At 46.6% G+C, this 27215-nt stretch overlaps 2 protein-coding genes across 9 annotated transcripts in view; one reads left to right on the top strand and one right to left on the bottom strand.

Annotated features, from left to right (window-relative positions):
• The window catches only part of cpeb3 (cytoplasmic polyadenylation element binding protein 3), a 41375-nt gene extending 35857 nt beyond the window's left edge, over positions 1-5518 (bottom strand). For 3 of the 8 annotated variants that reach the window (XM_069145229.1, XM_069145233.1, XM_069145234.1), the window contains exons 1-2: positions 4012-4348; positions 2802-3742 (exon numbers count right to left, since the gene is read on the bottom strand). In XM_069145229.1, the coding sequence (XP_069001330.1) occupies positions 2802-3742; positions 4012-4117 (1047 nt within the window). In that variant the 5' untranslated portion in view covers positions 4118-4348. Of the gene's footprint in view, positions 1-2801; positions 3912-4011; positions 4350-5090; positions 5306-5396 lie in introns of those variants that run through there. The other 5 variants (XM_069145230.1, XM_069145235.1, XM_069145236.1 and 2 more) reach the window with 5 other exon arrangements.
• Positions 5519-6149: 631 nt separating this feature from the next.
• On the top strand, positions 6150-27173 carry marchf5 (membrane-associated ring finger (C3HC4) 5). Its single transcript, XM_069145227.1, has 6 exons — positions 6150-6569; positions 14318-14520; positions 23061-23191; positions 23334-23517; positions 23899-24065; positions 25362-27173. The coding sequence occupies exons 1-6, from the start codon at positions 6520-6522 to the stop codon at positions 25476-25478; spliced, it is 852 nt and encodes a 283-aa protein (XP_069001328.1). The 5' UTR covers positions 6150-6519; the 3' UTR covers positions 25479-27173.
• The last annotated feature ends 42 nt before the right edge of the window (positions 27174-27215 follow it).

Raw genomic sequence — 27215 nt, 5'->3', positions numbered from 1 at the left:
TGGAAAGATGCAGTGATCTCATGGCAACCGCACATAGCAAAGATTAATATAAAGAACATGGTAATTAAACACTGTATTGGCATCAGGGCTACTGTTAACCAATGTCTTCTTTGTCAGTTTACCTACATTTTACCAGCTAACTGCTTTGTCAATAAAATATTAAGGTAGATTATGGCAGTCAATTAATATTGATATTAAAAGAAGAAGAAAAAACAGGAAATACTTTTGCTCAGTTAAAAAAAAAAACCCAGCTAATCAGAATAACTGCAGATTCATTTTGTGAAACGATGAATCATATGTCATTTAAAGCCGGAGGTTTTAACTCGGCAACACTTGATGACATGAGACTAAGATGCACTTCAACTCTGCCGTTTCCTTTCAGCCCACGGACCAGTCTGGACTGCGTGACCTGTGACCCCCTGACCTTGTCTCCTAGTGATAACTCGAGCTGTAATCCAGCCAAGTCGAGAGAACCGAGAAAGCAGCTGTGGGCAGAGGAAACTGAGTAATAAAGCCTCGAGAGGTCCTGACTGACACACACAATCATTATCTCCTCAAATGCTATACGTTTCAAGCCGACTGGAATTTCAGCCCGTGTCGAGCTGCGTTTCGTCTGCACATGTAGTCCTTGCTCTACTGCAGTAACCGGCTAAGATGTTGGCTTGAGGTCCGTTCTCTCTCTTTGATCAGGTGAACAAGTGCTCCTTTTTAAGTGAGCCAGTGACTTAAGGAGAGGGGTGTGTGTGTGCGTGCGTACATATGTGTGTGTGTGCATGTGTGTGTGCGTATGTGTGTGGGTGGGGGGAGGTGGGTGGGAGGGTTATCCGGCTGCCTTATTTTTTTATGTTGACTTGTTTGTCAGGCAGCGTGGCTAAACATAGGACAGAAAAACAGACAGTGTTGGGACTGTTCATGTTGGTCAACTCTTCAATCACACATGTCAATCAAGGCAGAACGACAGACTGAAATAAATCCAAACCAGTGTGAAACCGACTTCTGGTTTCAACAATGTGAAATCTTACTTATGGACCAAAGACAGGTAACAAACGATTCACTTATCGGCGTCGGGTGACAGAGCCAGATATACAATTCCTAGTAATTATTAATGGTCATATATTTTCATAACTAATTTTGTTTTCAAATAAACACTGTATTGGCATCAGGGCTACTGTTCAAATAATAAACATAAACATCCCTTATCCACCTTGATTATGTTACTGTCTAATGTGATCTATATGAATCAACAAAGTATTTGGCTGTATTTGGACATCTGAAAAGGTACAAAGAGGACCCTTTCTTGCACTGGGCTTATCTAATGTTAATGCATATTTCCTTATTAGCTGTCAGGTTTTGTTTTTGAAATTAAAAACAACACTATTAACAACCTTTAAGCATGTTTTGACCCTGAATAAGGTTCATTTTCATGGACGTGCTGCCTCCTCACAGCAGAAACACAGACGTATATCGATGTCAGCATTTGCATTATGTAATACTCTTTGTTAAAACTCATCATATGAACTTAATGTTGGCTTTTTCTTTCTGTAAAATGTAAACAATAACTTTTCTCTACCTTCCGGGTGTGACCTGCCTCCGATTTCAACTGGGGTTTAAACCCCGCCCACTACGCGATCACAAGCCAATCAAATCGGCATATGAATGTCGCCTTCAATTACTGTCGAAAACGTGGGAAGTATCCGTGAGAGCGTGCATTAAACACGAACAATGTCGAAAATAGAGACAGAAAAATAGATATTTTTACAAGTATAAATGTGACCCTAAGTGTCAGATATTAATTTATTCTAAACAGGTTTTAAAAAACAAAACAAAAAAAACGTTCCCGTAATTGGGAACATGAATTTACAAGTTAACTAAGTAATGCATTATTTTTCCTGAGTAATATTCATCACATTATTTCTGAGGCTTACTCTGTTTTACAACGGAGTGTTGAATATTTTTTAAAACACACCAATGACAACACCTTTTTGATATTTAGGGCGTAGTGGTAATCTACCCCATAGACCCTGTCAGTCTGAATTGAAAATTTCCGAGTAGCACCTAAATGCGTCATGTGTCCTTCAAACCCCTCAGAGCGTGAGCTGGCACAGGAAATTTAACCACTCGGTCCAATAAATCGCGCACAGCGACTATTTCTAGGTCTGAGTTGGTGTGTTTATCTTTGATTGCGTAAAAATAGCCATGATCAACGATTAATAGGCCCCTTGAAATAACTCGGTGTCTTATTGGATTAATTTGACCTCCACTAGAATCTCCCAGCATACAAGCCATAAGATATTGAAATGGTGACAGCCACCGGCAAAAGTCGATGGTCATTTATTAAGTCAACTAAACAAGCCACAGCTTCGAGATATCGTAGCCTTTTGTGCCGAATCATGCTGCAATAAACTCATATTAATCCCAATGCGACTGAGTCCAAGTGATAAAACACGTAAAAAAAACTGTGATATAGCCTTTGAGTAAAAATGTATGAGACTGTTTACAGATTCATGCGATAAAATGATTCCTGTCCCAATTACAATGACATAAACAGTCTATCATTCACTATAATTTGTGGACCTAAAATGAATTCTTGGTGCTGATGAGTTCAGGGTGACCTTATCTTTGGTTCGCCTACTTTTCTTTCTCAGCCACAGAAGACGTAAGAAATAACCTCATCCGCCTGATATATTTGAGAGGTCGACTGCTGACAACATGTCAAAGTGTCTTTTTTAAACACAGATCGAATCGATCAATACAGGCCTATATGGGCCTGCTCTTATAGGCTATACTGGGAATGTATTTACCTGGAAAGGCAGTATGTTGTTGCTGTTGTCAGTCCTGAATGCGCTGTCCTCCATCCAGGGCTTGGGAGTGAGGGGACCAGGTCTTGGGAATTTGGGGGGTGCTATGACATTGCTGGAATAGGGCTTTTTCATCGGGGAGATCGGGTTCAGGGGTGACGGCACTCCGACGCCGACTCCAACCCCGACCCCGACGCCCACCGCTCTGCGCGGGTCCCTGCCTGCCTGCAGCCCGCTCCAGGGGTTGGAGGCTGTGCTCCATGCGGCGTTTTGGTGATTATTCCAAGCTGACGACGAGGCAGAAGAAGACGACGAAGACGACGACCCCTTGCTGTTGTTCATGATGGTCTGATAAGCGTTTCTCTGGGGGAAGGGGCCTTGGCTGGGGCTGACAGGGGATCTCCTCTGCTGGGGCTGGGGCTGGGGTTGGGGCGGCTGCGGCGGCTGCTGCTGCTGCTGCTGCTGGGCTTGCTGTTGATGCTGCTGGGACTGGGGAGACAGACCGATCTGCGGGGAGAAATTCCCCCCGAAGACCGGGTTGACGTGGTGGGGGAAGTTCTGGAAAAGCATCGTCCCGTTCACCGAGGGTATTCCCTGGAAAAAGCTATCATCCACGGCGCTGGTGGTTCCCGTGGACCAAGTGCTCCCAAACGAGGAGGACGGGGAGGACAGGGGGCCGCCGGTCTCCTGCGGCTGGTGGTGGAAGCTCAACCCGGGCAGGATCGGCGACTCCATCGGCACTTTGTCCTTGCTGCTGCTGCTCAGCGCTGAAGCCGCTTGGTTGCTCCCGCTAGACGGGCTCTCCGACTCGGATGAAGAAGAAGTGAGCTCCGATGACGGGGTCGGTGTGGAGGGAGGAGGGTCTACTTGCGTCGGATCTTGCTGATGGTGAGGCTGGGCTTTGTTTTTGTCCATCAGTAAATCATCCTGCATGGTTTGCTGAGCTGCAACAGGGGGAAACAGACACGAGGAGTTATTATTACTGTTGTAATTTAGGAGCTCAAACACCGGGCTCCCTGGGCTGCTGTAGTGTCTGATAAACTGGGACAACTCCGACAAGGATATGATGTTAGAGGGATCAGGCAACTGCAAAGCGAACGCGTGATCATCCATTTAGCCGAAGAGAAGAAGAGAAAAAAAAAACACACACTACACGAGAGTGATTCACAAATCCCACAAATTACACACGGAGCATATGGCAGCAGATATTCACCAGATTTCGCCACGTCTCGTTTTTCCTTCCACGCAGGAACTCCGGAGCTGCAATGTGAAACTGATTCAGTGTGTGTTTTTTGTCCAAGGACCTCCCCTATATTCATTTACATACGTCAGTAAATACAGCTGTCCTTCAACAAGGTTAAAAAGACAGCTCCACCTTGACCCAGGCACTTCGACACACACGAGCGCACGCAGCTTTTGTTCCAGGACTTCCTAAAGAAAAGGCGCACTTCGTCCTTTTTTTTTTTTTAATGCAGCAGAAAGTGACGCACCTGGACCACTTCAATAAAGCCTGAAAAATCGACATAAACATTTATGCTACAATTAAATGTCTTTATTTATTTGCATGATATAAAACAATAAAATTAAAATGAGTCTTCAATACGAGCTCCTACATGAATAATAGGATTCATAGTGAGAGATTGTATTATAGCGCATAGAGGGACTCTGCCCGAGGTCCGCATTGACACAGCCACGGGCTTGGTGTTTACATGAAGCAATATGTACCATGCATTTTTAGGCACTATAGTAGCCAAGCCAAGGCTAGAATATCACTGAAAAGTCTATACTCTATGTCTTCTATTCAAAGTTAGATGCAAAATCATCCTTTACTTTGCATTTCAGAGACAACGCCTTGCAAAAGCCCAATTAACATACACCCTCGACTAGTACCCCAGCCAGTCGACCGGCAAATTTGCATTCATGAAATTCATAAAGTTTGCCATATTTAGCGCAACAATGAGCATGCAGGACAATAAAAAATGTAAACAGACCAAAATATTCCTGATGATTTCACAGAGAAGCTGAGGATATTCCGTTAGAGCACAATAAAGGCACAACCATAGGGTCAACACATCAAAATATGATAAATGTAAAGCACAGATAACACTAATAACCTGGCTGCAGGAGAACTTCACAAGCAGCCCACAACGAGGCCTTTCAATAACATAGATGCAATAGTGCTTTGAAAATAACACTCCAGATGACATGCCAGATCATTTCAGCACCGTGATGGCAGCAATACAATTTGGACTTTGAGGGTAATCGCGATAGTCTGCGTTACACACACCGCACCAGTTAATCCGTGTTTTCTCCTCCAACAGCAACGCTTCCAAGGTCATCAAAGCAGCATAATCAGCAGCCCACAGTGGCTCAGCTCACCGGCCCTTCAGCACACACACACACACTGCCCAAACCTGACCCTTCAGGCTGCCCATTCATCGCACGGATCGAGACATCCGATATACAGTCCATGAAGATGTCTTGATTTGAAATCTCACTCTAATCCATACGTGTCCCCCCTCTCCACACGAACGACATACAGAACAACATGCGCACAGAGCGGTGTCGCCTCTCGGCCCGGCGTTGAGCTTGAATTACCTTTATCGTTCACCTTTTTGGGACTCTGTAAATAAAGATATTTCTGTTTGCCTCGTCTGGGTTTAGATATGACAAACGAGCTACCCTTGCGCCGAGGTAGTCAGCAGTTGCCTCAACAGCTGATTGACTGCGGCGCATGGATGATACCGAGGAGGCTGCTGGGAGTTGTAGTTTGCCGCTGTGCGGCGTCTTGGTCAACAAATTATTCTACTTAACTGCTGCGGTAGAAACAACAAAAACAAGGTAGACCGAGAATACAGGCTTCATGAGAATACACATAGAAGCAGCGTGTTAAATTAGAAATAAAATGTAGGCTACTGATAATTGATACCAAGTCTCTCTCTCTCTCTCTCTCTCTCTAACACACATGCGTACACTCACGCGCAAGGTTTGGGAATTAAGTTTACAAAAATTGCTTACATATTTTTTTTCCGAATAACTTCAAAACTCAAGTGGAGACAAGTACAAAATAAGTGGAGAAAATATTTTGTAAAAGGTTGACCAAATATAACAATTACAGAGAATATAGCGTTTTAGCACGGTCAGAAGTCTTTTGGTCATCTTAAAATGCATCTTCAGGTTTATCTCCACTTTAATTGATCTCTTTTGGAGCACAGGATCGGATTCAGACCCGACATGTGACGTCCGGCCGTCAGAAAACGAGCTTTCTGAAACGCCATTTCCCCTGGACGGTGGCCTGGTGGCGCTCGTGACGCGGTCCTTGTTTTGATGACGTAATCACGCACAGACGTCCCCTCAGAGACGGCCAGTCAATGGAGTCAAACGGTCACGCCAGAAGAGGCCCTAGCAGATGTAAAGGCGATTTGTTTTTTGCTACTTCAAATAGCGCATCGGTCGCAGATAAGTGCTGCTTAGAGTGCAATGACCGCGCAGGAATAGTTTTATGCTGAATCATCGGCTCGTTTGCAGCCGACGCGCCGCGCCAACAAAAGGCCTGTGTGGCTAGTTAGCGTCAGCTCCTCTGCTAACTAGCTTAGCAAGTGATCTAAACACGACCTCCGCTGCAGCAGAGCAACACGCGTGACGTTTTTTCTTTTTTTCTTTTTTTTTTTTAGCCATACCCGCTACCGAAAAGACAACGTTTGAGTATTTTGTCTCCTCTATGGTAATGGCGGAACTCAGTGCAGTGGTCATGCAGCAGAATTTGGACAGGTAAGTTTTAGGCTAACGTGCTAATGCAGCTCCATAGCTTTACGTAAAATCACAAGCCTTGTCAGAAGTGGGAGGAAGTGTTGTGAAGATACTCGACTTCAGTGTGTACTTATCATGTCATACCAACTACTGGCTTTAAAACCCTCCTCTGGATATGATGTTCTTATTTGATAAGGACGTCCTCAGCTTCCAGCTGCTGACATTAAATTGAGGTTGCATTATTTGATCTCCTTAACACATGCAGTTCATTTACGTTTACCTCGCCAGGTACAACTTTCCCCAAACATTTGTCCTGTTAACTTATTGACCCTTAGACAAGAAGACTGTACTTAGTAAGATTTATCAACCAGTCACGTCCATTATGGCCCAGAATGAGTAAACCTGCTTGTAAGACACTAAAAAAAACAAAAAACATTTCTATGACAAGTGTGCGTTCATTCCCTCATGAATTTACCAAGTAAACACACTATCAAACTTAGTTTGTGTTCCCACTTTCTGCAGAGATTTGTATAACGGAGAACACCAGATTGGGGATAAAGACTGCTGAGATGTGTTGGCATCTTGAGAAAAGTTGTGCGACAGGAAGATTGATCTCCTGCACTACTATATAAAAGTGATCTTGAACCATCATAGGAAAACATAACTGGAAGCAGAAAAGCTCTTTCCAGCCAGCAACAAAACAAGGCTGCCAAACTAAATGCTTAATGACTTACCCTTTCATGTGATCAAACAAACTGAGCTTTACATCACCACAACACGTCATAGCTGTCCAATGTCTGTACACACTTTAATGGATTTCCTTTGAAGCCCTTGGAAAGTGTCACGGTGGCAAGTTTCCCAGCAGACACTGAAATATCTAACAACACTTGTCAGTTTTCACTCCTCAGAAACGGGCTCCTCTGGGTTAAACCGTCTCGTGGTCCCATGGAGAGGAGATCCTTCGTGACAGGTGGAGAATTGTTTTGAGCTGTAAACGTATACAATCCTACTCTCAAGACCTTTCGTTAGGGATGTCGGAGCGCACAGTCGGCAACTCTCAGGTCTCTCAGAGAAGCACGATGTCCCGAATCTTGCTCGAAGCTCTTCCTCTTCACTTGGGCAGTCACACTGGACATAAAATGTAGACGCTGCAGCCTCAAATCCTCAACTCAAATAGCCTTTTCATTATTTGTGATCGCAAGCAGCCAACCTCCTAAAGCGACAAGTTAAACTCCTATTCAGGACATTCTTATTCAGCTTGTTTTTGGCTTTATGTCGGCTCAAGCATCACTTTTCTGAGCATTTCCAGTGTAAAATAAGAGTCATAGGAAGGTTTTTACTTAGTTTACGCCACCACCAAAATTAAAAATGCAAACCTGGAACCTGTGAGGTCACCAGAATCTGTGAGTGGCGGTGAGGAGATGCTGCAACTTTTGGTCCCAGAACATTTGTGTGCCGTTTCCTTCGAACAGTTACTTGACTTGTGCAGTGCGTACTAAAAGGCATTCGTGGGCACTTGACGCCGCACGTTCTGTCAATGTTGAACTTTGAATCCGTTTCCCGAGCGCACGGTACAGTAGCGAAGAGAAAGGAAGGGCATGTGAACTTTGTGAAATGTAGTGGAGCTGCGGGTGTGTTGCAGAGGCAATAACCCTGACGATGTTTGAGGAGCCGATAGCAGGAAGATGTATGTCATGTCGCCTTGCTTCTAGACAGTTGTGTACCCAGCCTCTATCACTGACAAACATGAGGCTCCACAGGCTGTTATCTGGGCCTGCCACAAGCAGCCAGCTGCCCCTGCAATGCAGTGTTTCACAAATAGATCTGGGAGACACATTTCAATCCGGCCTGACCTTTTTATTGGCTCTCACACGACCTCCTTGTTTTACTCCTTCCTCGTTTGGTTGTGTTGCCCAGATTGCTGACCCTGTCTATGAATGGGTTGATAAATATGTGCTGTACGTGTGTGTATGCACAAAAGCTAATAATGATTGACTGCGCAGGCATGATTTTGCACAAATTCTGCTGTGGGGTGGTGTCGGTATCTACAGGTCCTCTTCAGTCCAGAGAAAGAAACATTCCAAACTGTGTTGTAATGGATTTTCTGTCCCAAAACAACTGTACAGACTTGCTCACACTTTTCTCATGCAGTGTGTTATAGATATATTCCAAGAAACAGAACTCAATGGCAGCTGACCGGTCTTGTTTTGGTAACCTGCACTGGATGACATTAACTTCAGTGAAAGCTCATGCCAAATGACACAACTTAAGCTACGTGGTTTAGCTCGAGTTATTTAAACTACAAACTGAACTGGAGCTCATCCTGTTAAGATCGTCCGCCCCGAACCAGACGTTGGATCTCAAACCTTTTTCAATGCGGTTCCATAGCTTTGTATCCCGGGAACATTTACAGGCAGCGCGGTAATATCACTACACAGTAATATAGGAGCCACGTGACCAAAGAGTCACATTATAAAAAGGTTTATTGGTTGGATAAATAAACTGTAATCCACCACTGGTCACAGTCATCTTAATTTTGAAAGCCAGCCACTTCCTGGACTCCAGTGTACATGTTAAAACAATACAAAGGTCACCGTGCCTCATAATGCATGGACCAGAAGCCCACTCATCTGTTATGGAGCATCCTGAAGCTACTCCATAACAGATGTGTGTGCAGCGGCAGGCTCCTGTGTTTGTTGATATTCTGATGAACAACATAGATTAGATTAGATTTTATTAATCCCACGGTGGGGAAATGTTGTCATGTCTCCATCAATAATAGTTTAAATTTGGAGTGCTGTTTCTTTGGAAATGTCACAAACTTTTATATCCTATAATTCATGATACATATATTAAGTGCAGGGTTCAAATATGAAGAATGACTAAAATATTTTGTTGAGATTGTTGATTCACATCTGATAATTTTAGACGCTGGAGTTGATGTTGCTAAATTTAGTTGCACAAAATTGTACAGACAACCTGTTGTGTTATTAACCTCGTGCGGGAAATACTCAAAACCATGTAACCATGGCAACTTTTTAGATTCACTGTGGCTGCTGACTCTCACCAATTTATTTGGCAAAGACTCTTTAACCAGCCACTGACACACAAAGCTACTAATTTCAGACGGGGGGGTAGTTGGACACTCGACTGTCTCGGTGTGGCAAACGGCCCGAGTTGTTTTTTTTTTTTACTGAACTTGGACGGGACTAGTTAGCGATTGAGGAGAAGCAGTCGGACACGGAGAAGCCCGCCGAAGCCGTAACCTCGCTTTAAGATCTTTGTGGACCAGAATCCGGTACTCGGGTGCCCTCCTTTGTGCTGAGGAACCTCCAGTTTTCCCACCGTCACGTGACCGCCGCTGAGTGAAAGGAGCCTTTGTGGGGTGGCTTACGCGCTTCTTAAAGAACGGGAGCCTGACTTGCGAGACGATGAGAAAGTAGCGATGCCGTCAAACTCATCTTAGTACCGACTGTCAATCACGCCGTCTCTGTAGGACACCAGAACTCCCTGCTCTCCTGCGTCGGTGAGACTGCGCCATAAAGTTCTGCGCTTTCTTCAGCTGTCAGAGTTATATCCACAGCTGAGGTGGAACTCATGATATTTGGCCCAGCTCGACGGGATCAGCGGTCCTTCACTGCTGCATATTCTTTTGATCGTGGCAGCTTGAAGCTTTTTCAAAATAACTGTTGAAATCAAAAGGATGTGACACGGTGCCGCTCGCCTGCCCTTGAAGTTTGAAAGCAGTCGGTTAGCATTAGCTGGATTAAAGCTCATTGTAAAGACGGCAAAGCTCCACTCGGAGTTTGCTTTATTTAACATGTAAATAAGTGGGCGAGACAGCGGGTCACCTTGCTTCAGTGAAGTTCAGGCGAGTCGCCACCATCAGATCTCATGTTCTTGAAGGACACTTTGATGGAAACCTTCCAGACCTCGGTCAGCTTTAGTGCGGTAACATATCAGGGGTGATCTGGAAGATTCATGCTGCCGTCTGTAAATATTCATAAACACGCTTGGTTAACTGGAATAGTATTGTTAGTATCGGTGAATCGCCATCGATTTTCTTCACACCTGATATTATGCTGCTTGTGTTTTGGAGACAGATTTTAGCTTCTTGATAGAGCCGGCTGTTTTCATGTGAAACTGCGCAGGGTTTCTGGAGACATTTTGTCCTTATCTGCCCGAGTGTTCTGTTAAACAGCGCTGCGGCGACGGCGAGCTGGAGATTAAGGTTTCGCACAGAGGATAGCGTTTCGGTGCCGTTGTATTGGGTCCTGTCAGGCTCCGGGGCCGGGTTACAGGAATAGGAGCCAGTCAATCTAAGGTAGCGCCGGGTTTTGTTCTCCGCTGTCGTGCTCCTGCGGAGACATCCGTCCGCCGGTCTGCTCCTCAGCGTCGTGTTTTAGAGCCGCATCCCTTTCAGTCTCGTGAACGTAGGACATCGGACCACATGACGCATTTTCTGTTATCAGCCTTTTGCAGCTTTTCTGTGATAACTGTATCACATGTATGTCAAACAGGGGCCGGGACACGTACCTGTCAGAGGCAAACGGGGTGGGGGGGGGGGGGCAGTCACGTGGTGAGCTCAATAAAGACTGTAGACGGTGTGAACCGAGGGTTGATGTTTCCGTCAGACTCAGCTTCACCACTTGTTCCCGGCGTGGCCTCTGTAGCCGGACATGTCATCCGAGCGCCTCGACCTGGAGGCTCCTCTCCTGCGTTGTCATGTTTTATTCAGCGCCAGCGGAGTATTGGAAAATCATTCATTGCAAGTAGGCAGCAACCTGAGCGAATTATCCAAGTTGGCCATCCAGTCTTTGACAGAGGACCCCCTCTACTCTCCCGCGGTCCCAGTAACAGAGCACATCTAGACCTCGGTACGATGATGACAGAAGGCCACTGATTCAGCATCCATTATTCAGCTGCGGGAGCAGGAGGGCTGAAATGTACATGGTGTTCTGTGGGGATTCGCTGAGTCAGGCACTGTGGCTAAATGTTGAAGCGAGTGTGACGGTGCTGCCAGAGGTGGGCAGCTAGAAAAGTTTGACTAGAAAAATCCTCTAACTTCTTTCCTTACAAAGCATCTTAGTGACAGCATGCATTGGCATAAAGCCACGTTTGTCTTCATTTACTAAATCATGTCCTAGTTTTCGTCACGGTGAGTTGTGGTTACCGTGATTCAGTGAAACCTCTGGGTTCAAATCATTTTCTCAGAAACACAGACGTGTTTTCCTCCATGTACGACCTACAGATTTCAGGACAAATAGGAACGTGAGTGAAACAATTGATCGTGGCTGAAACCTTCAACCAGTTTTTAAACTCATCAGATTGTTTCCGTGCTAGCGTGGCAGAAATGCATATCATACAGGGGTTATGGGACTTTGTAAGACTGCATGTAGAAATTAGAACTGTAGTTCATACCACAGTTTGGACATATTATTCTGTTTAATACATCTTTACTTTTGTTGAGGCTGTTTTTAAACAGTTTTATGGAACGAATAGACTTGGATGTACTAAATACTACTCCAGTGTGTATTGATGATGGAGGGTGTGATGTGTTCTTACTGCAATGTGGACTCTAAATATTCACCTGTCAGTCTTTTTTTATTTTTTAAATTTGCTGGCACTAATCTGAATGATATCCAAAATATAGATAATCCCAACAAACCTCTCTACTCCAGTCTGCTGTCTCTCCACATTGAATATATGCCGGAGGTTTATGGGAGGCGTGTGTACAGCAAACCTTTCTTCATCCATCCAGTGAAATGCCAACTGTTTAAGGTTCAGTGTAATTATGAAAACGAAAACATAAATATCACACACACGGACAGTCGGGCTGAAAGTGGGTCGAAGGCAGCTGTCGGCTCCCGATCTCCTAGCAACAGGTTAATCTCAGGCCTAATGAAGTATGAATGAAGATTTAAGCAAAGTCTTGACATTTTGGGATATTCTTGGTTGTTGTTCTTCATTGCAACAATTATCTGACATCTGTTCTGGTTTGGAGGCTGGGTCGTGGTAGTCATTACCAGACATTTTCATTGGTAGACGGCAGCTTAAATAAGACTGTCACTGCTCTGGATTTTCAAACTTAACCACATGCAGAGCGGCACTGGGGGGGCTGAACCCTCCAGCCACTCGCAGGCTGCTGATTAATTATGGAACAGCAATATAATGTCACAGTTGGAGATGTACTGTGGTAAGGTCAGGGAAGTTGGATATCAAATTACCTCCCAGATGTTGGGTTGACATGGAGCGGAGGGTGGGGGGGGGGTGGGGGGGGGTGGGGGGGGGGGGGGGTGTTTGCACGATAAGAGTCGAGTTAATTGTAAGACGGCACAGAAAATGTAGGAGGGTCTGCCTTCCTGCACGTGAGGAGGTACAACCCTTTTTAAATGGAAGAACAGTTTACTCAGAAGGTCCCTCAGTGTATGCAGGAGGATAATAGTGCGGGGGAGCGAAAAGGAGGATGTGTTGGTATACTTGTGTGTGGTTGGAGGGAGGCGGGGGGGGGGGGTGATCTGGCTTAGGGCCAGAACAAGGCATTTGTCTGGATGTCACACACAAGGGAGACTGTGTCTCCTCTGTGTCTGCTTCCACCTCACACCCTAGCTGTTTGTTACAATATTCTACACACACACACACACACACACACACACACACACACACACACACACACACACAGAGTTAGGTTTGAGTAGCAATGTGACGACTACTCGAGGCGATGTCAGAAGAATGTAGCTCAAATTCGATGCAAAGCAAGAACTGAAGAAACGCTGCACGAGTAAAGTATAGATCGTCCCTCTTTGGCAAAATATCAGTCAAAGAAACAAAAAAAGGGGGGGGGGGATTTGGCATTGTGATTTGATCTGAAATATAATCCCCTGGAAATTCTTTTCCTCGTATCCAGATGGCAGGATGAAGGGCCTGCTTGTTTGAGCTGGTGTGTGTGCATTGAACGGTTCCTGCGGTCCTGTCAGATGTGCCTGACGAGCAGTCTGCGTTACAGCTTGTTTGCCTGTAAGGTTTATGTATTGATCTTGGCTGATTTCATGCAGAGTGACGCTGGATGAGCATGTGTGTTCAGTGAGGCCGTTTAGTCCGCAGTTATTTCCCAGACTTTGATCACTACTTCCACTGTTTTCTAAATGCTGAAAAAGAGCCCCGCCAGGCCTTTTCTCAGTAAGAACCCCTGAATAAGCCCGGTCTAAGCCCAAACCTTTCACTCATGTTTGTAGTGACTTTGTGCTGCTGATTGCCAGCTTTTGGCTCAAAAGGGACATGGAAGATTACATTAGTCTGGCTGGCTGTTGTTCACTCTCCTCCCATCTACCACACACAAACACATGCTCACGCACATTGTTCGTTATTGTCGTCTGATGTCGGGAGTTCCAGCTTCATCTCGGCAGACATGCGTCACGTCACCTTTACATGGCGACGCGCTTTATTTTTTCCCACTTAAATGGCGTTTGTTTATTCATTGAACACAAACTGTGGTCGCGTATCGTCAGCAGGTTTTTCTCTCGTTAGTTTTTGCTTGTGTGTCGTACGAGCAGAGAGGAACTCTGCCTTTTTTACTGGAGCCCAAAATATTCATCACGCCGCTTTTATTTTAGTTATATGAATTTATATCTAACCTAGTTTTCTGCTCTGAAATCACATTATCTGTTGTCATCAGCTGCAACACAAAAAGTTGGTGCCTTTTTTTTTTTTTTTTTTTCCAGCTGCGTTTATTCATTGTTTCTATCCCCCCCCTCCCCCGTGTGTTCTAGGAGCTGCTGGGTTTGCTTCGCCACAGACGAGGACGACCGCACGGCAGAGTGGGTTCGTCCGTGTCGCTGCCGCGGCTCCACCAAGTGGGTCCACCAGGCCTGCCTGCAGCGCTGGGTGGACGAGAAGCAGCGGGGCAACAGCACAGCGCGCGTGGCCTGCCCACAATGCAACGCAGAATACCTCATCGTCTTTCCCAAACTGGGTGGGTTGCATTTCGCAGGAGATGAAACTCGGCCCGGGGAGATAAGTTGTGCACTTCACGGACAGGATGACCTTAAAAACAAAAAGGCGCTCGCTTCGCTTTTGTTGTCTTGTTGATCGGAGATGCTCTGCCAGCGTGGTGGAAGCAGCTCGAGTGTCTGTGCTCGTGGAAATCATACATTTTTAAGGGGACAAGTGGGCTAGGCCTTCAGTTATATTTTTCAAGTCAACTGTTGCTGCATAGAGCTTTAAGGAGCTTCATAAGTTACGTCTTATCTGCCAAACTGCGTTTATTGTCAGTTTCCCTAATTAAGATCAAGTTTATGTGTACTGCAACATTTCATGGTTTCTGATCCTACAGCAGTCATCGTGTGATGTCCAACGTGGTTGAACTTTGAGAGAAGTGAAGGTGATTGGCTGTCTGCTTGCTGCCCTATAGCGCCACGCTATACTGACAAACGGCCAGAAAAGTTCTTAACTCGTAAATCAGAATTGAATTTCCTGACAAAATGTCATGACGACTCGTTTTGTGCCAGCTGCCAACGCTGACGCAGCATGACGGAGCAAATGGCCATGTAAATAGACTGCTGAAGCTCCTCTTTTAATAGTTGCTGCCCGTAATCATGCCCAGGGCTCTGAGAGCTGCTCAGCTTGTCTTGCCTGAGTGCATGTTTGTTTACTCGTGAGCCAGCATCGATTATGTGGTGATCTGGCTAAATATTTCCTTTCAGCTTGACGGGGAACAGAAGGGTGCTCTCTTGTTCTGCAGCCCGGCTCCTGGCTGATTGACCAGCTGCAGTTTAGAGAAGCAGCTGCCTCAATTATCTTGACACGTCAGAGTGACGAGCGCTTCAATTGTTGCCAAAAGCTGCGACTCGTTTGTTGAAAATACACCATAAGGAGCAACGCTTATTTGGCTAGAACCGGCTCACTTGTCAGTTTCTCGCTTTCCAATCGCTCCGCTCCTTCTGACTCAGGAGCGTCTGGGTGCACCAGAAACAATAATGTTGGTTTATCCGTTTGTGAGTTTTGCTACCAGATTTGCAGACCTGGACATATTGTTAAAGCTCATAGTGCACATGTCGTCACTAGGTCGCTCATCAGCCACTGGGCCGCTGCCATTTGAACCTAATGGAGAGAGAAGCTGCAATTTGAGACCGAAGCTGGACCAAACACAATGTTAGCCTGCAGGAGGGCGAGGCCCGGCTGGTAAACAGGTTCATGTATATTTATAGCAACCGAGGCTGTGCTGTCACTCACTTTGGTGCTATAAGTGGAAGATTTCAGCTCAGCTTCTTTAGATGCTTTCTCCTCCTCAAGTGCATGTCTGCATCTCTCTGAGATGATTATTGGCACTTGGCTGGTTGCTGGGTTTTTGGGAATATGTCTGTCACCCTCTTTCCTTCTTTCCTTTTTGTATCGAAGTTTGTGATACACTGTTCCCAACGGGACTTTTAATTAGTGCTGTATTAACTCTACGGTAACGTTTAGTAGCGCCGTCTAACAGGGCACGACAACCCATTTCATTATTTATATGTATTATGTAATAATTCACAATTTGAGTTGTCACTTTTATTTGGCTCACTAATCTAAAAAGAACATATTTGTAAAAATGCATCTAATTAATATGGAGGCAATTGGCAAGGTTCCCACACGGTATTTTGTGAAAACATGACTCGAGAAATGAAAGCACATCTATTGGATGTTCTCAAACAAAGATCAGAGGGCTTCAGTTGAGGTTTTCTCAGTCTTTTTTTGGTTTCCAGGAAAAACAATCTGATCTTTTAAAGACTTCAGTTGGAGCCTAACAGGAAGCAGAAATGTTAAACAACAAGAACGAGGCGGTATTTTCTGTCACGCCCTCGCTCTGCAGGTGCCTTCGTAGTCTCAGTCACAAGTCCAATAAATATACAGCATGCTATCTTTATCACCTTTTCTGGGTCACTTCAGTGAAATAAAACATTAGAAAATATAGTCATCCTTAATGGAAATGTGAATGGTTCACAGTATTTAGCTGACATAAAATATAATGAGAAAAAGACCCGCTTGTACTATTGTATGTATTGATGATAAGTTCACTAAGTTTTTATGGGCCTGAAAATCATGTGCATGTCCTGATGGTCCACCACAGCCTCATCATGTCTGGTAGGTCATCTCCCATCTTATTTATATCACAGGTGTGCTAAAAGCTGATAGTGAAAACAACTTTGTTCGCCCACATTACTTTGCATGCTGTGTCAAAGATAAAGAATTACTCTATTTCAAATTCATCAATACATAGCAAACAGGGGAGCGCAGGAAGACGTAGTGATGCAGGGAAATTGAGGTGAAACCTTGCCTGACTAGTTGCCAAGCAACATGGTGAAAGGTAGTCTGGACTGTAGGCTACATCACAACGAATCTCAGTTAGGGATACACTCGATATTCATTGCATTTTTACTTCTAGGTTTTCACTGGAAGACTGAACAAATATCTTTAGTACTGATTATTGAAGGCCTTTGAAACGAGTCATACAAACATGTTTGTGTTGTGTGCCGCTCACATGCTCTGGCTTTGAGACTCATTATGAAGTGAGCCTCTGTTTCACAGAGCAGCGTCAGGATCGGCGATTTGGACTCGTTGCCTCAGTGTTTTCTCACACTGTGCCACATACAGTAATCACACCGGCTTTGTGGCTCGGTACTTTTGGCCAGCTCTTTACATAAAAAAACACTTATAATAATGACTTGTGGCCGAGAAGGTAAGATGTTTACCCCCGAGCTGCTGATTCCCACTTCAAAGTTTGTCCTCCTTTGTCATGTGTGGTGCCGGAGAGGTTTGGCAGACGCCGATGGAGCGCCGTGATGGATTGGCCAGTGGTTTGTTTTGAAAGGGAACTTCCTCTCTTTCAGTGCAGCTGATCTGCAGGTTGAATGATACGGAGGCTGTTATATAAGCAACCACAGGCTTGTGTTGGTTTTGATTTAGCTGTGTAACTCTGACTTTACGGGACAGAATGTGAGGATGTCGGAGGAGGCGACTCGCCTCACTTTTTAGGAGTTTTATCCTCAGGATGTTTTGTTACATTTCATTTAGCTGACGCTTTTATCCAAAGCGACTTACAACACACCGATGGTACACCATCGGGAGCAATTTTAGGGTTCAGTGTCTCGCTCAAAGACACTTAGGCATGTGGACAGGAGGAGCTGGGGATCGAACCACCAACCTTCCGATTAGTGTGCAACCCACTCTACCGTCTGAGCCACAGCCTCCCCAACGTAACCAAAACTTTGATATGAACTGAATTAATACGATTTTCTTTGTGGAGACCCAGCAGTACCCACGTTGTCTGGTCATGGACGAACCGTTTTTGCAACGTTTGCTGTGCCTAATTTGAGCATTTCCCGTGGCAGATAACAACCGAGCCTGTGAGATTTGTTCTTCGTATATTTAATGATAAATCCAGAACCTCTGAAATCAAGTGATTTTCGCCGGGACGTTCAGAGAGTATCTGGACCGGAAGCGGAGCAGCGGTTGGTTATGTGCACGCTGCCTGTTGCGTTTCCCCTCGGAGGCTTCGCCACCGCAGGGAAAAGTGTCTTTTTCCTAATCTCATTAGCAAGTGTCAGACAGAGGTGGCGAGGGAGCCGTTGGATGTCGGATGTGTCTGGGAGGCGAGCGGGAGTGAAAGTGGGTCACGGGAGGAGCCGACGGAGCAGCTCGTCAAAGGCTGACCGAGCAGAGCGGAGGCGAGCGGGGGTGACGCCGGCGCTCTGCTGATGCAGCCGCGAAAGCGCAGCTGTCCTCCTCCAGTGTTTCCCTGTGACCTACACGTCTCTTTCACCCGTCATTAGAGCTCCGGTCTGACGGCGGCGTTTGGAGATGATGGTAGGACGGGATGTACCTCGGCGATGCGATCCCTCCCAGCGCAGTAGCACATGCAAACGCCGCGTGGGGATTTGCTCATTTTGCATCTCTGGCTCTACATGATGCCAGACTCGGGTCAAATTGCACTTTGCAAACTCTTTGGTTTTGTTACTTGTTAAGGTCTAATTTACCTTTTCTTGACTGTTTGCAGTTTTTGTCGTGCAGCCTCCAGAACCCTAACAGAGGACAAACAGTATGAACACATCAAACATTTCACGGGGCTTTATCTATCTTCTTTTACACCGTTGTTGCTGAATGATGTGATTATTAATGCAGAGGAGTAAATCTCTCCACCTATTCGCTGTGATTGTATTTGTACTGACTTCAGACCGGAGCTGCAGGATACTCTGGGCACGAGTGCACTTCAAAGTGAGCAGGAGGAGCACAGCGGTGTCTGTTTTGCTGCATCATTGCTGCAGTGTTTCTTTCCCATTTTGTTCCCCTTCAGCCCCGCTCTCTTTATAATGGTGATATGGACACAATGATACTTTACATTTATGGTTTGCCAGTTGTACAGACAGCCAGTTGCTGTGCCATCTTTAGTTCAAAATGTAAAGCACCGATATGTATTTCCCCTTTCAGTGACTTGGCTCCCCGTGTTGTGGTATTTGCAGCAGCTTTAATTAGCCCTCAGAATAATAGCAATTTCACAGCTTGGCGACAACACAGGGGGGGCAGCTTTCAATTTGGGTGATGGAGCTAAAGCCGTGGACAGGCAGAGACAGGGAGCATCGTCAGGGAGCTGCCACAGTAGTCATTTTCTCAGGGTTGCTGCTGAGGCCAGCTCATTTCTCCAGCCTTCACAGGCATTACTCATTTTTGGCTCCCAGGGTGGGACCCCTGCCTGCTGCTGCCGGATCAGATTGGGGGGGGGGGGGGGGGGGGGGGGGGGAATGCAGAGCTGGCTTACCTTTTCTATCAACCCATCTTTTGATTGTTTTCACTGACTTGCAGCACAGCGGAGGCGGAAGTTAACGCCACTTCCGCCCTGAACGAGCAGCGCACCTGCTGCAGAGCCAGAGCTCAGCCGATCGTGCTAATTTGGCCGGCAATATAACTCCGAGGACGGCGTGTCCTTGCTGCTTCTAATTTACTGACACTCAGCCTGGAGAGAGTAAACAAGCCAGTCGGAGCAGCGTGCCAACGTGCCAACTACTGAGGAATTGCAGTTGCGCACTCCCCCTCCCCCCCCCTCTCTCTCTCCCCCCCCTCCTTTTTAATTATCTTAATTATGGAATCGGCTGCCAGCGGCTGAAATGAATTGCTCAGCTCTCCACTCTGCTCGCGGCCATTAAGGTCGACCCAGTTCCCTCCGGCCGCGATGGCGTAACGCTCCGGCAGGGCGAGAGAGGAAGAGATTCTAGTGCCGTCATCAAAATATGGCGTATTAATGCTCTCAAGCATTGTGAGATCAGTCTGTGCGGCAAACGCAGGTGCAGTAAAAAAAAAAGAAAAAAGAAAGAAGGAGTCGTGGAGAGCACCAGAAGGCTGGCGGTAGACGAGAGAGAGAGAGAGAGAGAGAGAGAGCTGCTGCATTAATAACTACTTTAGAAATAACTTGTGATGCTTCTGTCGAGTTAAGTAGCTTTAAAAGTTAGAAATGCCGCCTCGCTTGCTTTGGACTCTTCAACAAATGGGCCGGAGCGCTGCTGTCTGGAGAGACGGAGCGTGGCCTGATTAAAATGCCGCTCGCAACTCGAAGCTTTTTACACGGGGAATGTACTCAGCTGGAGAAATAGGTGCCCGGCTAACAGTGGCTGAATTGTACACAGCTTGTGGGAAGTACTTATGGGTAGCAGCCTCATAGTGGCCACGCTGTACAAACAGCTTCATAAAGTCTGTCTTATGTGCGAACTGTAAAAACTCGTATCCCCAAAATAACCCCCCGAAGGTCGGAGTTATTTCAGAAAGCTGTGGCTTTTTTTTTTTTTTTTTTTTTTCCCCCCCCACATTTGCCGTGTAGGCTAATGTAAACGTTGTAGTTTGAGATGTTACAGCTTCCTCCGAAGGCTCATGAAAATGTCTCCGCTCAGGTGTTCGCATTAAATCTGCCCACGTCTCTGCCACGCTGGCTCGGCAGCCCTGCTCGGTAATCCCCCCCCGCCGGCAGCGGAGTGATGGCGGCTCAGCGCCACAAGGTCGATGTGTTTTATTTACCTCGCTCTACTCCAGCTTCGCAGCATACACGAACAAGATCATATATTTATCAATCTGCTGCGGAGGAGGACGAGGAGGAGGAGGAGGAGGACATGTGCTCTTGAACCCTGTCCTGCTTTCCCAACGACCGGTGACTCAGCACTGTTTCCAAACTAGAGAAGACGCGTGGCCAAATCGCTATTTTAAGAATGCGACTATAAATGTCACCCTCCTCGGAAACCACATTTCAACCCAGTTTTGATAAATAAAAAAAATAAAAAATAAAAAATAAATAAAGCGCGAAGGCCCGACTGGGCCTGCTCATGATTTTATTGGCTGATATTTACCCATCACAGATTTACCAGTAGCAGCGTCTATTTTGGCCAACGTGCTTTTAATATTTATACTGAACATCATGTTAAAAAAAAAAAAAAAGATGTCTGGGGTCAAATTTGATCAGTTACTTACAATAATTACATTTTTAGTCACCGTTTCAGTGCATTGGTGTCAGCGCGGACAATAAACTGTAAAATATCCCGCTTCCATCATATATCTTTGTCCCAAGTGTCAAAGGAGTTTGATTCCCACATTTTAGGGATCATTGCAATAGAATTTTCCCGATAACATTGATATCGATCAGCTGTGGTTTTAGTTTTAACAGCACATATTACACAGATACTGAGACTGCAGGTTTTTTTTACAGACGGCATATTTGAATTTGATTTTGCTTGTCACAACTTGCATATATTTTTTTTGTTATTTACACAAAAAAAAAAAGAAGCAAAATATCAAAGTGTAAGTTTGAACTATTCTTTTATGTAATTATTTATCAGAAATCACATCACGCTTTGGATCAAGTCGCATGTTGAAGCCATTTCTCTCCCCCCCCCTCCTCCTCCCTCCCCCCCGATCTGTTTTACAACCAAAAAACACAAGATGAAAGGTCGTAGGAAAAGGATTAAACACAGCGTTCCTCTGCTAGGTGCTGCGTCAGCGTAAACTAACGTCAGCGGCTCTGTCCTGCTCCTCTCCTCATTAAATAGTAACTCAAACCAGTTACCCCAGATACCGTCGTGCAGTGCGGCATTATGCTAAATTCATCGGGTAATCTCCATCCTTTTTAAAGTTTTGACTTTTGTGCTCTTTAAAGGGTAACGTACTATCTTAACATCTGACCTGCCCAGCTGGTCTTGAGTTTGTAAACTAAGCAGCTGACAATCTGGTGAAATAAAAGTCTGATCTTCCCTTTCCTGAACCCGCAAATGTAACGAGATCAATCAGAAACTTCGAACGCTTTTAATCAGCTCGTTGAACTCGGCTGAACTGAGCTGCAGCTCGTAAAGTCTGTCGGTGATTCGTCGGCTTCTTCCGCTGTCTGTGTTCCACCAGGTGATTTCGCAGCACCTGAGGGGGCGGGGCCGAGCGGACGTCACCGTTCCCCTCGTTTGGATGAGGAACCGCGCTGCTTCCAGTCAGAAGTGGAGGTGTTTGAGGAACTGGGTTTCCAGGCTGCTCTGTGCTCTGTGCTCTGGATCCGGTCCTGCAGTTAGTTTCCAGAGCTCCTGAGCATCACAGCTCTGTGTTGTGTTGCTCCGAGCTCTCCCTCCGGCCGCGGCCCCTCCCGCCGACTCCTGGGCCGGGTATTAATAGGCTGTGGACGGGTCTGTCTGAGGGAGGAAATCAGGTTGCCTTCCTGTAAATATTGCATGATTTCCCTCGAGTCGGCCTGGAACGCCAGAGAGGAGGGGTTTTATTTTATTTTATTTTATTTTTTTTTTTTAAGTCCTGCCCCTGATGTCAGACAGAGATGTCGCTGCTCTGAAGTTTGAGCATCAGATGAATCCTTACGACACGCTTGTGGAGAATCAGCCCGGTTGGGTTTTAATCTCAGTGGAAGAAGCTCCAACTCGTCCTGTCAATACACCCGCGGGCGTACTGACAGACGGCACCGAGGAGGAAGCTGCGCACTCACATGACTGCATTGTTGGACATGTTTATTTCATGGCAGCTTCCTGGTGTCTTTGTCTGGTTGTTTAGCGAAGTGAGAGAAAAGTTGTGGTCGCAGGTCGGCGTGCTGGTTAAACTCAACCTCTCAGCCGGATGCAACAAACATGGCCGCTGTCTGTCTGCCTGCCTGCCTGCCTGCCTGTCTGCCTGTCTGTCTGTCTGCCTGTCTGTCTGTCTGCCTGCCTGCCTGCCTGTCTGTCTGTCTGTCTGTCTGTCTGGTGATGGAGGTGCTCATAGTGGCTTGGACATTAGGACATGTCAACCTGAGATGTGAGGCAAACTATGAAGAACATGTTTCTGACTTTTTACCCCCCCCCCCCCCCCCCCCCAAAAAAAAAAAAAAAAAAATGGATCGATCAGTGAATCAAGACGATTATGAGATGAGTGAAATGAGATTGAAAGCGTTGCCTTTTGTTCTCGGGGTTATTTTCAGCTCCCGGTGTCAAACAGACGTCCGTTGTGACTCTGCTGTCGGATGTGTCCCTCCTCCAGGTCCCGTGGTTTACGTGCTGGACCTGGCTGACCGGCTCATTTCGAAGGCCGGCCCCTTCGCCGCCGCCGGCATCATGGTGGGCTCCATCTACTGGACGGCCGTCACCTACGGCGCCGTCACCGTCATGCAGGTGTGACCTCCGCTGTGGCTTCCCAGCAGCTCCTCCGTCCGGTTCCGTATTTGTAAGTAGAAGTCATCCGGTTGTCCCGGCCCGCTGTCTGACCCGCTCTGCGTCCCCTCTGCGTCCCCTCTGCGTCCCCTCTGCTGTCCAGGTGGTGGGCCATAAGGAGGGCCTGGACGTGATGGAGCGGGCCGACCCTCTGTTCCTGCTCATCGGGCTGCCCACCATCCCCGTCATGCTGATCCTCGGCAAGATGATCCGCTGGGAGGACTACGTCCTGCGTCTGTGGAGGAAGTACTCCAACAAGCTGCAGATCCTCAACAGCATCTTCCCGGGTCAGGACGTCCCCCGCTTACCTTTCAGTCGTTACTTCTTTAAACCGTCGCTCGTCTCCGTGCGTCCGTTTGACCGCGTTCGGACGCTGCCGTTACTGTGAGATGATCTCAGGCCCGCGGTTTAGTTAAATACTGTGTTTAAAGGACAATATTGACCTGCATCGTTTAAGGAGCAGACCACGAGTCGGCAGCTTCGTGAGCACAGACCCTGGACGCCTGGTGTTGGTAACCGAGCGTCACGTCCTGCATCCGTCAGACGGCCTCGCGGTCGTGAACACGGTCGGACTTCAGCTCCCTGAGCCGATGACTCAGACCAGCCGGTGTCTCAGGTGCTCATGTAAATATGCTCCCCCCCCCTCCCCCTCCCCCGTGTCTCCGCAGGGCTCGGCTGCCCGGTCCCTCGGATCCCCGCGGAGGCCAGCCCGCTGGCGGACCACGTGTCGGCCACGCGCATCCTGTGCGGCGCTCTGGTGTTCCCCACCATCGCCACCATCGTGGGGAAGCTCATGTTCAGCAGCGTCAACTCCAACCTGCAGAGGACCATCCTGGTGGGTACCAGCAGAGTCCCGGGGGGGCAGGGGGGAGGGGGAGGGGGGGGCACAGGAAGTAGAATGAGTCACAGCGGGATTAACATTCACACACGGAAATGACGCCGGCGGCTTTAGCCAGACGGAAACGCGTCGCAACTCACCGCGGAATAAACGTGCGGCGCTTCGACGGCATCGTACAGACGAGAGGACAGAGAGGTAACCGGAGCGGCAGCGCCGACACCCGTCCCGACACTTTGTCCTCGTCCTCGGCCGCTCTGAGTGACGGACTGAAACCTTTCACCCGAGCAGGAAGCCGAGCGAGCGGACGAGCGGCATCATTCGTCTCACCGTCGCACGTCTGCGTGGTGGAAGCTGGAAATGAGGTCCGGGACGATTCGTGGAGATTTTAGTCCGACGTTCCTCAGAGCAGAAAGAAAGAAAACAACAACAACAACACCTTTATGTCTGGATTTGAAATTGAAATCAAACATTTTTGCCTTTTCCTTTTCATCTAGTTTTATGTATTTGAATTCAGGTGTAGTTTAGTTCTCAGTGTAAATATTTCTTCCAAATACACAACAAAAAAACATGGTTAGCATTTGTTTCTGTTACCATTTTAATCTGTCTTATTTTTTTGCATCACTCATTTGTGATTGATTAACTATAAAGTGTGAAATACAGCCGTCAGACCTGAACTTCATTTAACAGTTATCAGACAAACAGTCGTTGTTTGTTGGAGTGCAGCTTTTTTTTTTTCTTTTCTCTCTCCACTCAATAACTTCCTGTTTTTTGGAAGAACCCATCAGAACGTTGTCAATAATTCTTAATCATATAAACCATCAGAATTTATTATTTAACATCTAATTCAAGACGGTTATCTACGAACTGTAACTATAAAGTCCATAAGTCCATAAGTCCCGTAGCTGTACACTTTGAATACGTCCTGATGTTAACGAGGTTGCTCTTCGTGTTCTGGAAACCATGTTTTGTTTGTTTAAAAACTGAATCGAAAAACTAAACTTGGTGTGAATTCTTTGCTCCGAGGTTTTAATCTGCACTTTCACAGCGTTTCAGGAAGCCGCAGCTTTTACTTCTCGGTGTTGAATCTGAACCAACGAGTACAATGAAGGAAATGTTTCCCGAGCAGGAAACATTCCTCTCGTTTGTGTGTTTCCGCCGTACGTCTGAGAGACGGCGTGAAATTAAAGAAGACCTCCTCTAAGCCGGCGGTGACGGAGGCTTTGATGTGTGCGGCTCAATCTGTTTCTAAGCCCTCTCTTCTTCTTTCTGTTTTTTCCCCATTTCCACCTGCAGGGAGGTATCGCCTTCGTGGCCATCAAGGGGGCGTTCAAGGTGTATTTCAAACAGCAGCAGTACATGCGGCAAGCCCACCGCAAGATCCTCAACTTCCCCGAGCAGGAGGAGGCCTGAGGGGGGAGGAAGGGGAGGAGGGGGGGGGGCGTCCGGAGGGAGGAGCCACACACCACTACCTGGGAGGGTGGGGGGCAGGAAGTGCTGGTGAAACAGACTCATTTACCTCCTCCTCCCTGCACCCCCACCCGCCCGCCCCGCCCCGCCCCACCCCACCCCACCCCGCTCCGGAGTGACTCATTGACTCATTGCACCACCACCAACCACCACCAACCACCTCCTCCACCAACCACACGCTGTTTTTAAACTTTCCAAAAAAAAAAAGGTGAAGGACGGATCAGAGCTGCAGATTGGAGCACGTTACACACACACACACACACACGCACACACACGCACACACACACACGCGGACACACACACCCCTCCACCTCCTCCCTGACTGTGGCGTGCGACCGCAGGGTGAATGTGCTGCAACAATCACACGACTAACCCTCGTTGTAAACTTACTGTATTTTAAAGCAAAGCAATGCGGGGCATGTGTAATGAGAGTTTTATAATGTTAATAAATGATTGTTTTATAATGTTTATTTTGCAGGTTTGACATGTCAGGGCTTTCTATTGAATATTATTCAGTGTCTGGAATGTATTAATGAGCAAACAATACAATTATGTTTAACAGTTTAACAGCGGATCCTGATGCAGAAGGTAAATACAGGCAGGAAGCGCTGACCACAGTAAACACAGGTGTGTGTTTCAGACCCCGACTTATCCGAGGAGTGCGTCATGTTTTCATTCACATGCCTCGGCAGTGTTCACGGCGTAGCTTTTGTTTTTATTTTTACTAACCGCAGTTATGTGATGTGTTTGAAGCCTCATCGCCCAATCACAGCGCTCCAGCTGGTTGCCGAGAGACCGTCTCTTCCTGACGCGGGGAGGTTTCAGGACGTTGGACTGAATTTTTTTGGTCTTTTTTTTTTTTTTTTTTTAAAGCTTCGGGTGCCTATCACACGACATTCAGTCCATCGCTTTTCACTGGGACATGTGAAACTTTTATATATACATATTTTTCTTCCCCATCGTGATGAGAAGACGGCGTCGCCTGAACTGCAGCTCAGTGGTTACCGTGGAGACACGAGAGAGACTTGGACACCAGTAATTGAAAGTGACTCATTGCAGCAGTTGACACTTTTGGCTGGACTCCTTTGGTAATGAAAGGGTCAGTTCACACAAACTAACAAACTATATTTTCCTGCTTTAAACCTGATTTCTGGTTTTTACTTCGACACTCTCGGGATTGAAGCAGTGGAACAAATATGATTTACAAAAATGTTGAGTCATTTGGGATCATTTCTTCAGTATGTCACGATGTAATATTTAAATGCTCATACAACTAAGAATTTACTGGAAGATGAGTAGAAATAAAAATTTAAAAAAAAAAATGAATAAACTAAACTTTAATTTCTGTGTAGTTTGAGTGAACTGACTTCAAATATTCATGTATAAATGTTGCAGTTTTCCAGGTGTAGAAATAATCTGTGTGGTTGAGGACGTTCACTCTCTATCCGATCTCTGGGACCGTTTAAACCGCACCCGCCTGCATCCCAGGTGTCCTCCTCCCCTCCCCCTCCCCCTCCCCACATGACGTCCACCGTCATGTCCTCCGCGGGACGTTTTAACGTGTGAACACACCTTGCTCCCGACTGTAGAGCTCGACGGTCTCACTTCTGTGAATAAATGTATTTTTCCAAACGCCGACGCGCTCGTGTCGACACTGAATGGAGGAAAAAGAAACGTCAC

Source organism: Embiotoca jacksoni, unplaced genomic scaffold (genome assembly GCF_022577435.1).
Source record: "Embiotoca jacksoni isolate LCO1_2020_lvr unplaced genomic scaffold, fEmbJac1.0.p SCAF_12, whole genome shotgun sequence".
Classification (NCBI taxonomy): domain Eukaryota; kingdom Metazoa; phylum Chordata; class Actinopteri; family Embiotocidae; genus Embiotoca; species Embiotoca jacksoni.
This window is presented reverse-complemented; position numbering and strand designations above follow the sequence as displayed.

Bases quoted from the DNA above. Each gene is read 5' to 3' on its own strand.
- marchf5 (XM_069145227.1), top strand. From the start codon at position 6,520: ATGGTAATGGCGGAACTCAGTGCAGTGGTCATGCAGCAGAATTTGGAC. The intron at 14,521-23,060 runs GTGGGTTGCATT...TCCCTCCTCCAG, and splicing joins CATCGTCTTTCCCAAACTGG to GTCCCGTGGTTTACGTGCTG. The intron at 23,192-23,333 runs GTGTGACCTCCG...TCTGCTGTCCAG, and splicing joins GCGCCGTCACCGTCATGCAG to GTGGTGGGCCATAAGGAGGG.